Source organism: Struthio camelus, chromosome 3, assembly GCF_040807025.1.
Source record: "Struthio camelus isolate bStrCam1 chromosome 3, bStrCam1.hap1, whole genome shotgun sequence".
NCBI classification, from domain to species: Eukaryota; Metazoa; Chordata; class Aves; order Struthioniformes; family Struthionidae; genus Struthio; species Struthio camelus.
Genome location: NC_090944.1, coordinates 1,187,042 through 1,199,778, shown reverse-complemented (window position 1 = coordinate 1,199,778; position 12,737 = coordinate 1,187,042). Strand labels below are relative to the sequence as shown.

Here is a 12,737-nt window from a genome sequence, read left to right as displayed (position 1 = left end):
GAATGGGGCCGGCCGGTCCCGAAGCGGCGCGGGCGTGCGTGGACAGTCCGAACGGGGCCGGCCGGTCCCGAAGCGGCGCGGGCGTGCGTGGACAGTCCGAACGGGGCCGGCCGGTCCCGAAGCGGCGCGGGCGTGCGTGGACAGTCCGAACCGGGCCGGCCCCCCCCCCGCCCCCCCCCCCCGCGAGCCCCGGGCCGGGCCGGGCGTGGGTGCCGTCGGGCCCCGCGGGCGCGCCGCCCCCCGGGGCCCCCCGCGGAGCGCGGCGCCGGCAGCCCCCTGCCCGGGGGCGCGGGCCATCCCCCGCTTTTGTCCTGCTGCTCTGCAACACAAAGGGGCGCTGGGTGCGGCGCGGCGGCACAAAAGGCCGCGCTGGCCGGCGCCGGGCGGGAGCCGGGCCCGGCCGCGCCGCCGCGGGCCGAGCCGAGCCGGGCCGCGCCGTCGCGGGCCCACCGAGCCGCGCCGCGCTGCCGCCGCGCCGCACCGCGGGCCGCCGGGCACGGCCGGTGAGTAGCGCCGGTGCCGGTACCGGTGCCGGTCCACTCCGCTCCACTGCCGGCCGGGCCGGGCCGGCGGTGCTGGACGGGACTGCGCCGGGCCGGAGCGGTGAGGAGGTACCGGGGGAGGGTGATGGGCTGAGGCTGCACCGGACCGCGCGGTGCCGGGGAGGAAGAGCCGGATCGGGGGAGAGCCGCGTCGGGGAGAGGGGGCCGGGCCGGGCCGGACCGGGCTGAGCCGCGCCAGGGAGAGGGCGCCGGACCGCGCTGCTCCGTGCCGAGCCGGGCCGGGCCGGACCGCGCTGAGCCGGACCGCGCCGTGCCATGCTGAGCCGAGCCGGGCCGGGCCGGACCGCGCCGTGCCGTGCCATGCTGAGCCGAGCCGGGCCGCGCCGAGCCGAGCCGGACCGCGCCGTGCCGTGCCATGCTGAGCCGAGCCGAGCCGGACCGCGCCGTGCCGTGCCGTGCTGAGCCGAGCCGGGCCGCGCCGAGCCGAGCCGGACCGCGCCGTGCCGTGCCGTGCTGAGCCGAGCCAGACCGCGCCGAGCCGAGCCGGACCGCGCCGTGCCGTGCCGTGCTGAGCCGAGCCGGGCCGCGCCGAGCCGAGCCGGACCGCGCCGTGCCGTGCCATGCTGAGCCGAGCCGGACCGCGCCGAGCCGAGCCGGACCGCGCCGTGCCGTGCCATGCTGAGCCGAGCCGGACCGCGCCGAGCCGAGCCGGGCCGCGCCGTGCCGTGCCATGCTGAGCCGAGCCGGACCGCGCCGAGCCGAGCCGGGCCGTGTCGGGCCGGGCCGGGGCCGGGCGGCAGGACCGATCCGCGCAGGCTGGGCCGGGGAGGTGGTGCTGGAGCGGCCACGGGCCGGGAGCGGGTGGCGGGGTGCACCGGCCCGGGACAGGTCGAGCCGGGCCGTACCGGACCCGGCTGGGCCAGGCTGTGCGGGTAGGGGCGAGCCGAGCCGGGCCGGGCCGGGTCAGGTCAGGTCGGGAAGGGTCGAGCCGGGACGGGTCGAGCCAGGACGGGTCGAGCCCAGCCCGGCCCAGCCGAGCCGAGCCGAGCCGAGCCGAGCCGAGCCGAGCCGAGCCGAGCCGAGCCGGGCCGGGCCGGGCCGAGCCGGGACAAGCCGGGCCGAGTCGAGCCGAGCCGGGCCGGGCCCAGCCGAGCCGAGCCGGGCCGAGCCGAGCCGGGCCGAGCCGAGCCGAGCCGAGCCGGGCCGAGCCGAGCCGAGCCGGGCCGGGCCGGGCCCAGCCGAGCCGAGCCGAGCCGGGCCGGGCCGGGCCGGGCCCAGCCGAGCCGAGCTGAGCCGGGACAAGCCGGGCCGAGTCGAGCCGAGCCGAGCCGGGCCCAGCCGAGCCGAGCCGGGCCCAGCCGAGCCGAGCCGGGCCGGGCCGGGCCGAGCCGGGCCGAGCCGAGCCGGGCCGAGCCGAGCCGGGCCGGGCCCGGCCGAGCCGGGCCCAGCCGGGCCCAGCCGAGCCGAGCCGAGCCGAGCCGGGCCCAGCCGAGCCGAGCCGAGCCGGGCCCAGCCGAGCCGAGCCGAGCCGAGCCGGGCCGGGCCGCGGGGGCGGGGCGGCCGGCAGCCGCGCTGGCCCCTCGCCAGGCGCGCAGCCCCCTCCCCGCCGCAGCCAACCAGCCGGGCCGGGAGGGACCATGTGACCCGGAGTTCCCAGACAAAGAACCGCCGGCCGTGCCCCCGGGAGCCCGGCCCGGTTCGGCCCGGCTCGGCTCGGCTCGGCTCAGCCCGGCCCGGCCCGGCCCGGCCCGGCCGCGGCGCCCGCATGGGTAGGTGGCCTGCGCGGGGCGGGCGCGCCGAGGGGCGCACGGCCCGGCCCGGCCCGGTCCGGTAGCCCAGCACGGCCCGGCGCAGTGGAGCGCAGCGCAGCGGGACCGGCGGTGCCCGGGGCGCAGCAGGGTCCCCGCGCAGGGGCAGCGGGCACCGTGCGGGCAGGGCACACCGGGTGCCCGGAGGGGAGCGGGGTGACAGCATCTCCCCAGCACCCTGCCGCTGCCCGGGCTGCGCCTTGGAGAAGCGGGAGCCCCGGGGGCGGCGGGGCCGGGGAAGGGAGGGAGGAAGGAGCTCGGGCTGGGGCTGGCAGGGGAAGGGGCGATGCGGGGGGGCGCGGAGGAGAGACCATCCCCGTCCGCCGAGCAGGGCACCTGGGCCAGAGCCCCGGGGAGCAGGGGCAGCGCGGAGCGCGCTCCTGCTACCCGCCAGCGGGCAGGGAGCGAGCCAGCCTGCCCCCGGGCTGGCAGGGCAAGCGGGGCCGGCCTGGGCGGCTTTTGGGGGCCGGGCCGGGCCCTTCAGGGGCTGGGCACTGCGGAGCGTGGGCCTGAGCCTGCAGCACGGCGCCTCGTGGGAAGCGCGGCACCCCCAGGCGCGCTGCTCTGCTTGGAGCAGGAGGGGAGCTTGCTGCCCAGAGAGATGCTCCCTCCGGCAGCTGGGGGGCAGCCGGGGTGGGGGGCAGGCGGAGGGGAAAGGCAAGGGCCTCGGGGCGGCCGCCCGCAGAGAGTGAAAGCCTGCAGGATTTCCCTCGCCAGCGCTGCCCCCCGGCTCCCCGCACGCCCTTCCCCGGCTGTCCCTGGGGCTGCTCCAGGGCTGGGGACGGCTGGCGCCTGTCCTGCTCCGTGCCCTTGTCCCCGGGGCTCGGGGAGAGCGGCGGGCTGGCCTTGCGCCCTGGCTCAGCGCCAGCTCTCCAGACGCTGGCTTCCCCCTCCTGGCCTTTCAGGGGCTGGTTCCCCCCCCCCATCCCACGCCGGGATCGCAGCCCTCCAGCCCCGGGGCTGGCGGCGAGTGGGGCTTCTCAATCCCGCTGGGGCACGCGGACACGTGACGGGGTGGGAAGCCGCCTTTGGGGACGCAGGGCTCAGGCGCAGCCGGGCTGGGAGCCACGTGCGGCATCCTGCTGGAGCAGAGCAGCCTGTCCCTCCCCTCCGGAGCTCGTCCCCGCGATGCCGAGCCCTTCGTCGGCGTGCCGCTCGTGCCAGGGCCGCGGGACAGGGCTGACCCCAGCGCTTCCCCCTGCCCTTGCTGCGGAGCCAGGTCACCCCAGGAGCCCCCGGCCCAGGCCGTTCCCTGCAGCCCTAGATGTGCTCCATCCCATCCCGTCCAGCTTTCCCGTCCCTTTCCGGCTCTCTCCTGAGGGCTCGGCTCTTCCCCTAAAACGGTGGCCCCGGCCTGTGCTGCTGCCCCCGGGGACGAGCTCGCTGCTCCTGCCCTCCTTTGCAAAGTGTGGGCTGGCTGCCCCCCCGGGGCCACGCAGAGCCGTGTCGCGGGGGGCTCCCGCTGCCCCAGCTTTGCCGCCCGCCCTGCAGACCCTTTCCTGGCGCCGGTCTGCAGCTCTGCAGCCCCCCTGCCCGTCCGTGCCCTGTGCCCCGTCCCAGGGAGGTCACCCCTGCCGCGTGCTCCCAGCCCTGGCGGGGAGGGACGGCGGTGGGAGCAGCAGCCCTCGGCTCGGGCGCCTCTCCGAGCGGACAGCTGGTGCATTTTTGGCTGCTGCGTGTTTCCCCCAGGGGGGCGGGGGGGGGGGGCAGCTGCCACCCCCTTCCCGTGGGCTTTGGCAGCTGCCTCGCGGCTGCACAAGGCGCTGCACGCGTCCGCGGAGGAGGCGCTTTGCGCGGGGCCGCTGCGGGAGCGAGCGCAGCACCCTTGGGCGGTGGTGCTCGGCGGCGCGTCATCCCCGCTCTTGCTTTCTACGGTTGTCCCATCGGCCCCGTACAAGGCCTGCGCGCTCTGCTGACGCTCCCCAAGGCATCCCCTCCCTCCGCGACTGCAGCGGGAAACTGAGGCACAAAACGAGGGGGGCTTGCGCTGGCACGGGGTGGCCGTGGCTATTGCAGGGGTGCAGCTCCGGGGGCCGAGGAGACCTGCCGAGTCAGGACGGAGGAGCACGTCCTGCTCCCCGGAGGGCCCTCGCCCTGGGGAAGCGTGTCTGAGCCTGGCCTAGGCGGGACAGCTCTTGGGGAGAGCTCCTTGCTGGGTGCACAGGGGCTGCAGACGGGGTGCAGCAGTGCTTCGAGGAGCAGGCCGGGGCCCCGTCCCCTCTGAGCATCCCCTGCGCAGCGAGGAAGAGGAGCGTGATGCTCTCCTGGGTTAGCCAAGGAGCACGTGCTCCGCTTTGTGCCCCAGCAGTGCTGAGCCCCCAAAGCTGCCTTGAGACGCACCTTTGCCGCCTGGGCTGCTCAGAGCCACCGGTCCCAACCTGTCCCCCCCTGTGCCAGTGCGAGGACCCTGCCACCCGTGTCCCAGCCCCAGCCAGGTGGCCCTCCAGACCCTGCAGGTCTTCTCCAGGCATCGCTGCCCAGCCTTGGGGGCCGGGGACCTGCTTGCAGCGGGTGCCTGGCCTGGCTGGGCTTTCCGGAGCTGTTGTCCCTCGGCCAGCCGTGGGGCAGGCTGCCAGCCCCGAGACGTGGGGCTCAGCCGTGGCTCAGCCTTGCAGCAGCACCCCGACATCGGCCCGTCTCTTCCCCGGCAGGCTGAGAAGAAGGCCAAGGTCATCGCCGTGATGAACGTGGTGGAGGAGACGCCGCGGGCCGAGCCCCAGAAGGAGGAGGAGGCCAGCCCCCCGGCCTCGCAGCAGCCCACCGACCCCGCCTCGCCCAACGTGGCCACCACGCCTGAGCCAGTGGTGGCCGACGCCGTGGACAAGAACACGTCCAAGTCGGCCGACGACGAGCCCGAATACGAGGTGAGCGAAGCGGGAGCAAGCGCGGGCCTGCCACGTCCCTCGCGTGGGGCTCTCGCGGGTGGCCCGCTGCCCTCGCCGTGCCCGGGGTCTGACTGCACCTCCGTCTCCCCTGCCCCGGCGCAGGACGGCCGAGGCTTCGGCATAGGCGAGCTGGTGTGGGGCAAGCTGCGCGGCTTCTCCTGGTGGCCCGGACGCATCGTCTCGTGGTGGATGACCGGCCGGAGCCGGGCGGCCGAGGGCACCCGCTGGGTCATGTGGTTCGGGGACGGCAAGTTCTCGGTGGTAAGCAAGTTCTCACCTCCTCCGGGTCCCTCCCGTCCGTCCCCCTTCGGAAAGGGGGTGCGCTTGGTGGCACGGCGGGCCGGCGTCTCAGGGCCGCCCCGTCCCCGCAGGTCTGCGTGGAGAAGCTCCTGCCGCTCAGCTCCTTCTCCAGCGCCTTCCACCAGGCCACCTACAACAAGCAGCCCATGTACCGCAAAGCCATCTACGAGGTGCTGCAGGTGAGAGGCGGCCTCGGGGCGGGCTGGGGGGGACGCGGGGGCAGAGGGGCGTCGCGCCGGGCCTGGCGGCTGGGACCGGCTCGACCCCTGCCCCAGGAGGTCCGTGCCTCGGTGGGGGCGGCCCACCTTGCGGCTCCCTTTGCAGGTGGCCAGCAGCAGAGCGGGGAAGATCTTCCCCGCGTGCCCCGAGAACGACGAGACGGACACCTCCAAGGTGGTCGAGATCCAGAACAAGCAGATGATCGAGTGGGCTCTGGGGGGTTTCCAGCCGTCCGGCCCCAAGGGCCTGGAGCCCCCCGAAGGTGAGCGGCCGGCGGTGGGGGGACGGACGGCCGCGGGGGCGATGCACAGCTCCAGTGCTGCAAACCAGCCCGGGGAGCGAGGCGGCAGCGGCAGCCCCCCCCGTGCCAGGCGCTGGGCCCCCCAGAGCTCGGTGCAGGTTGCTCTGTCCCCACCGGGCAGGACGGGGAACCTGCTCGGTGACCTTGGAGCCCGACCAACATCTGCCCGGGTGGAGATGGCCGGGCCCGTCCGAGCCACGAGCCGGGGCAGTGGGGAGGCTGCATCTTGTAATGCCGGAGCTTTACTTTAACGCCAAGCCTTGCCAACCTGCGCCGGGCGCCCCGGGCGGTGGCTGGGTGATGCTCCCCCGGGCTACCCAAGGAGCGCGTGCCCCGCTTTGCGCCCCAGCAGCGCTTGGCCCCCGAAGCGGGCGAAGGGGGCGAGCGGCTCCCGGCCGGCTCACGGCTCTCCGCTCCTCTTTCGCAGAGGAGCGCAACCCCTACAAAGAAGTTTACACGGAGATGTGGGTCGAGCCGGAAGCGGCCGCCTATGCCCCACCCCCGCCAGCCAAAAAACCCAGGAAAAGCACAACGGAGAAGCCCAAGGTCAAGGAGATCATCGACGAGCGCACCCGAGGTAGGTACCCTTCCTTCCGGGGAAGGGGGCTGGACAGGCCCCCGTGCAAACGCACCCCGGGGCCCTGCCTGCACCAGCTCCCGCCTCCGTGCCCGCGGCATCGCCAGCGAGGGCTCCCGGCAGACGCCTGCTCCGTCCCTCTCCGTGCGGCGCGGGCAGCGGTGGGGTTGGAGGGGGGGGGTTTCCCGGCGGGCACGGGGCCGGACCCTCTCCGGGAAACTCCGGCCGCGCTTGACCGCTGCTCTCGCCCGCAGAGCGACTCGTGTACGAGGTGCGGCAGAAGTGCAGGAACATCGAAGGTGAGGACGGAGCGGCGCTGCCCTGCTCCCGGGCGCGCGCGGGGCGGAGGTGCCGGCGAGCGGAGAGTCAGGAGGCAAAGGGGGCTCCGAGGGGACCTGACCCGAGCTGGAGGGAAGGGCTCTTACGAGGAGACCCCTGGCAAGGCCATCAGCTCGGCTTGCAGCAGGTCCCGTCCCGGCTTGCAGCAAGACCCAAGTTCTTAAAGCGTTTCGGTGCAGCAGGGAGAGGCAGGGCAAGAAGCAGTGGCCCCGAGCAAGCTGCCGCAGGCTCCTGGCAGAGGAGAGCCCTTGGGACGAATCCCAGGACGCCGGCATCGCTGGCTTGGGAAAGGCTTGAGCCTGGGCATGAAGTAAGGCCTGGTCAGGCAAGGCTTGGAGGGTCCGTCACGGGTCAGGACAGAGGATGCTCCGGCAGAGGATGGGGGTAGCGGTTGGCTGCAATGAATTCCTACCTCGTTGGCCCCGTATAGTCTGCGCCGGTACCGGGAAGCAGTGGCTGCGTCCCAGCCCCGCAGGAAGGTCTGGGCTAGCAGGGGACTCTGCAAAACCGGCAGCTCCCAGGGTCTGGGGCCAAACTCAGACAGGGTGAAGGTGTGAACTGGAGCGAGGGGACGCGAGCGTTTGCCCAGGGCAGGACGCGGATGAGCTGTCGCGAGCTGTTGCTGCGTGGAGGAGCGCGGGGGCTCCAAAATCCCAGTTTTGCGGGCGCAGCTGCTCCCCGCGGTGCTGAGCTCACCCTGCGCGTGGTGGTCGTGAGCACGGTGGCCGTTTCCTTTTGGAGGGCAGCCAGCGGGGTGGCTCGGCGGGGATTTATTTGCAGAGCCTCCGAGGTAACTTTGCTCTCCTCCCGCCACCCAGATATCTGCATCTCCTGCGGGAGCCTCAACGTGACCCTGGAACACCCTCTATTTATCGGAGGAATGTGCCAAAACTGCAAGGTACGGAGGAGGATGGCCAGGGAAGGGCTGTGCCAGCCCCGGCTGCAGCCCCCCATGCTCTGCGAGCGAGGGGCCGCGCTCACGCTCCCCCCTCCCCGCTTTCCCCCAGAACTGCTTCTTGGAGTGCGCGTACCAGTACGACGACGACGGCTACCAGTCCTACTGCACAATCTGCTGCGGTGGCCGCGAGGTGCTCATGTGCGGCAACAACAATTGCTGCAGGTCGGTCGCTGCCGCCGCGGGTCCCCGGGGCGGTTGGGTGCTGCCGTGGGTGCCGGCACGCGGGGTCCTTGCGTGGGGCTGGCGGAGGTTTGGGCAGCGTCGCAGGTCTCGGTGTGGGGCTGGGGGGGGCTTGGCCGGTGCCGCGGAGCCTGCGTGGGGCTGCAGCTCCTGGTGGGTCTTGCGGAGAGAGCATGGGGGGCTGCAGCGGGTCTGTGGGCGTCTGGGGGGCAGAAGAGGGAAGCGGCTCCCAGCAGCGTCACGGCTGCCTCCGGGGCAGCGGGGGGGCTTTGCTGCGGCATCATCACGTGTGCACCCACCCTGGGGTGCCACCTCTGCCAGCGGTTCCCCGTCCCCACCGGGATCCCCGTGGGAGGCGGTGGGCAACGGGGAGCCGGTGGGGAGATGCCGTGTTGTCCCCGCCGGGAACGGAGCCCGGGCCCGCGGCCGACGCGCGTCCCGTCCCGTCCCGCTCCCGGCGCCAGGTGCTTCTGCGTGGAGTGCGTGGACCTGCTGGTGGGCCCCGGGGCGGCCCAGGCGGCCATCAAGGAGGACCCCTGGAACTGCTACATGTGCGGCCACAAGGGCATCTACGGGCTGCTGCGGCGGAGGGAGGACTGGCCCTCCCGCCTCCAGATGTTCTTCGCCAACAACCACGACCAAGAATTCGTGAGTGCGCCCCGGCGGCCCCCCGCGTGCATCCCGGCCCCTTGCCCCCGGTCCCCGCGGTGCGAGCGGGGCCGCCTGGCCCCCCGCCGCCCCCTTCCCTCCCCTCCGCCTTCACGCCCCGCTGCGTTGCTCGCAGGACCCACCAAAGGTTTATCCGCCGGTGCCGGCCGAGAAGAGGAAGCCCATCCGAGTGCTCTCGCTCTTTGACGGCATCGCCACAGGTGGGTGGGTGGGTTCGGGGGGGTGGGGGGGGAAGCTGGGCGCTGCGGTCCCTGTGGTCCTCTGGGGAGGTCCTGTCCCACCTGCAGGTTGTGGAGGAGCTGGGACGGGGCAGGAGGTCCTGCCCCACCTGCAGCATGCGGGGGAGCCAGGACGGGGCAGGAGGTCCCGTCCCACCTGCAGCACGTGGAGCTTGTGGGATGGGGCAGGAGGTCCCGTCCCACCTGCGGGTTGTGGAGCTTGTGGGACGGGGCAGGAGGTCCCGTCCCACCTGCGGGTTGTGGAGCTTGTGGGACGGGGCAGGAGGTCCTGTCCCGCCTGCAGCACGTGGAGGAGCCAGAATGGGGCAGGAGGTCCCATCCCACCTGCAGGTTATGGAGCTTGTGGGATGGGGCAGGAGGTCCTGTCCCACCTGCAGCACGTGGAGCTTGTGGGATGGGGCAGGAGGTCCCGTCCCACCTGCGGGTTGTGGAGCTTGTGGGACGGGGCAGGAGGTCCTGTCCCGCCTGCAGCACGTGGAGGAGCCAGAATGGGGCAGGAGGTCCCGTCCCACCTGCAGGTTGTGGAGCTTGTGGGACGGGGCAGGAGGTCCTGTCCCGCCTGCAGCACGTGGAGCTTGTGGGACGGGGCAGGAGGTCCCGTCCCACCTGCAGGTTGTGGAGCTTGTGGGACGGGGCAGGAGGTCCTGTCCCGCCTGCAGCACGTGGAGCTTGTGGGACGGGGCAGGAGGTCCCGTCCCACCTGCGGGTTGTGGAGCTTGTGGGACGGGGCAGGAGGTCCTGTCCCGCCTGCAGCACGTGGAGCTTGTGGGACGGGGCAGGAGGTCCCATCCCACCTACAGCTTGTGGAGCTTGTGGGACGGGGCGATGCGGAGAGCGGGATGGCGGCTGATTCGGTTGGGATGTCGTGGACAGCGGCTTGGGCTGCGCGGCAGGAACGGGGGTGCGCGGGGCCGGAGAGGGGTCCCTGCACCCATCGGGCTGCTCGGCGTTGGCTGCAGCCAACGTGTCCAGGCTTGGACCTGGGGCCGTCTGCAGGCCACGTCCTCCCAGAGACAGCCCTGCCCGCCTCCTCGCAGCTGCGCCCGGGCATCCCCCTTAGGAAAGCCCCCCTTGCTCAAGGGGCTGGCGTGCACCGAGTGGGGAGGGCTCGGCGTGGGGACGGGGAGGTGGTCGCCCACGTCCCCCCCACCCCGGCTCGGCTGACCCCGACGCCGCTCCCCGGCAGGCCTGCTGGTGCTGAAGGACCTGGGCATCCAGGTGGACCGCTACATCGCCTCCGAGGTGTGCGAGGACTCCATCACCGTGGGCATGGTGAGGCACCAGGGCAAGATCATGTACGTCGGGGACGTCCGAAATGTCACCCAGAAACACGTACGTCCTGCCGGCCGGCCCTCCCGCTGCGGCTGCCCCTCTCCCCGCGCCCCGCAGGCAGCGGGTCTCCCCGGGCACGGAGGGACGTCGCGCCCCTCACTGTGCCCTCACGTCCGCCCCGCGCTCCCGTGCTCAGCCCGGCACCTTGCTGCGCTCTGTCTCCTGCAAGACGGGACCGTCCCCTCGTGTTGCCTCCCGTCCCGTCCCGTGCACCGGGGTTTGCACGGCCTCTCCGTCCCCCCGGGGAAGCTCGGCTGCGGGCAGCCCCCCCCTCGCCTCGCTGCGTCCCCTGCCTGCCGGTTTGCAGCCCGGCCGCGGTCCCCCGGGCGGGCTGCAGCGCCCGGCTCACCCCGCGGGGCTCTTTCTCTTGCAGATACAGGAATGGGGCCCTTTCGACCTGGTGATCGGAGGAAGCCCCTGTAACGACCTCTCCATCGTCAACCCGGCCAGGAAGGGCCTGTACGGTAGGTGTCTGCCGGTCGGGGATGTCCCCGAGCCTCGCGGGTCGGGGCCGGCTGCCCGGCGCTGACCGCGGCCCCTCTCGCCCTCCGCCGCCCAGAGGGCACCGGGCGGCTCTTCTTCGAGTTTTACCGCCTGCTGCACGAAGCGCGGCCCAAGGAGGGCGACGACCGGCCCTTCTTCTGGCTCTTCGAGAACGTGGTGGCCATGGGGGTGAGCGACAAAAGGGACATCTCGCGCTTCCTGGAGGTGAGTGCCGCCGCTCCGCCGGATGCCGATGCGCCCCCCCCGCCGCCCCGACCCCCCCGGGTGCTCAGACCCTGCCTCCCAAATCGCGGTGGAGGCACCTCGCCGGGGGGGGGGGGGGGGGGGTCGCGTGCTGTGCAGCCGGGCTGCCCCTCCAGGCGCCGGCCCTCCCCGCCGGCCCCCCGGCTGACTCCCCGCCGCTCTCTTTCGCTTGCAGTCTAACCCGGTTATGATCGATGCCAAAGAAGTGTCTGCAGCGCACAGGGCACGGTACTTCTGGGGTAACCTTCCCGGTATGAACAGGTTGGTGAGAGCGCGGGGAGAGGAAGCCCGGCTTTCCGCCGTTTTGCTTGCTTTGCCGCCCGCCGCGAAGCCGGGAGCGGGGGGGGGCTTGGCCGGCTGCCGGCCCCGAGCCGCGGGGTTTGGTGCAGCGGGAGCATCGCCCACCCAGCCCCGCTTTGGAGCGGGGAGCAACGGCTCCCGAAACGGGGGGGGGGGGGGAATGGGGGGGTGGCCGGGGCCGCCCTCGGCTCGCGCATCCCGCCGGCCGCGCGCGAGCTTTGCGAGGCGAGCCGTGCCGGACCCCCCCTGCCCCGTCCGTGTCCCCTCCCAGGCCGCTCGCATCCACGGTCAACGACAAGCTCGAGCTCCAGGAGTGCCTGGAACACGGCAGGATAGCCAAGGTCAGGCCCGCGGCGGCGGAGCGGGGTTGGGGTTGGGGGGGGGGGGCGCCCGCCGCGGCCCCCTTCGGCGTGACGCCCCTCTGCCTCTTGCAGTTCAGCAAAGTGCGAACCATCACCACTCGCTCCAACTCCATCAAGCAGGGCAAAGACCAGCATTTCCCCGTCTTCATGAACGAGAAGGAAGACATCCTGTGGTGCACGGAGATGGAGAGGTACCGCCGCCGGGGGCTGCGGGAGGCTTGCCGAGCGCCGGGGTCCTGCCGGCCACCCTTGGGGCTCCCCGGGGCGCGCGGGCTCCGGTCACCTCGGCCTCGTCCCGTCGCCCCGACCCAGCGATGATGCTCCCGCTTGGCGCTGGCGGGGAGAGAGCCGGCTCACCCTCCTCTTCCTCGGCCCCCGTCTCCCCGCAGGGTCTTCGGCTTCCCGGTCCATTACACAGACGTGTCCAACATGAGCCGCCTGGCCCGGCAGAGACTGCTCGGCAGATCCTGGAGCGTGCCGGTGATCCGTCACCTCTTCGCTCCGCTGAAGGAATACTTTGCCTGCGTTTAAGAGACGCGCGCGGGAACTGGTGACGCGGGGCGAGTCACGGGAAACGAAACCGACCACAAGAAGTGAAAAACGCGGAATGAGAGAAGAAGCAGCACCCAGAAGAGAGACGGGATTTCACAGCCCGACGGGAATCCAGCACACGTCTCCCCGAGCGAAAGGGTTCGGTGTCCTCTCCTGAATTTCCAATGTTCTGCTTTTAGCCTATTTAAAAACAAAAAGAAAAAAAAAAAACCACAAAAACGAGAGAGAGAGAGAGAGAGAGAGAGAGAGAGAGAGAAAAAAAAAACCACAAAAACCAAAACCATTTTTTTGGGGGGGGGGGAGGTGGGGGGTGGGGGTGTAAGCTTTTAATTTTTTCCGCTCTTTTTTTTTCTGGCTGGGTTTTTCTGTTCGTTTGGTTTCTGCTTCTCGGGAGCGAGCCGCGCCGCGCCGCTTGGGCGAGCTCCGCTCCCGGAGGAGGGGAAACGGCCGCGGGAAACCCGAGCCT

General features: G+C 72.7%; 1 protein-coding gene across 7 annotated transcripts in view; it reads left to right on the top strand.

Moving 5' to 3' along the window:
• Positions 1 to 12,501, top strand: part of DNMT3A (DNA methyltransferase 3 alpha) — an 83,986-nt gene extending 71,485 nt beyond the window's left edge. For all 7 annotated transcript variants that reach the window (XM_068936611.1, XM_068936612.1, XM_068936609.1 and 4 more), the window contains 17 exons: positions 4,963 to 5,175; positions 5,299 to 5,457; positions 5,568 to 5,675; positions 5,821 to 5,977; positions 6,444 to 6,593; positions 6,848 to 6,892; positions 7,751 to 7,830; positions 7,940 to 8,052; positions 8,535 to 8,718; positions 8,855 to 8,939; positions 10,165 to 10,310; positions 10,684 to 10,774; positions 10,870 to 11,018; positions 11,233 to 11,318; positions 11,629 to 11,698; positions 11,792 to 11,910; positions 12,109 to 12,501. In XM_068936611.1, the coding sequence (XP_068792712.1) occupies positions 4,963 to 5,175; positions 5,299 to 5,457; positions 5,568 to 5,675; positions 5,821 to 5,977; positions 6,444 to 6,593; positions 6,848 to 6,892; positions 7,751 to 7,830; positions 7,940 to 8,052; positions 8,535 to 8,718; positions 8,855 to 8,939; positions 10,165 to 10,310; positions 10,684 to 10,774; positions 10,870 to 11,018; positions 11,233 to 11,318; positions 11,629 to 11,698; positions 11,792 to 11,910; positions 12,109 to 12,250 (2,097 nt within the window). In that variant the 3' untranslated portion in view covers positions 12,251 to 12,501. The remainder of the gene's footprint in view (positions 1 to 4,962; positions 5,176 to 5,298; positions 5,458 to 5,567; positions 5,676 to 5,820; positions 5,978 to 6,443; positions 6,594 to 6,847; positions 6,893 to 7,750; positions 7,831 to 7,939; positions 8,053 to 8,534; positions 8,719 to 8,854; positions 8,940 to 10,164; positions 10,311 to 10,683; positions 10,775 to 10,869; positions 11,019 to 11,232; positions 11,319 to 11,628; positions 11,699 to 11,791; positions 11,911 to 12,108) is intronic.
• The last annotated feature ends 236 nt before the right edge of the window (positions 12,502 to 12,737 follow it).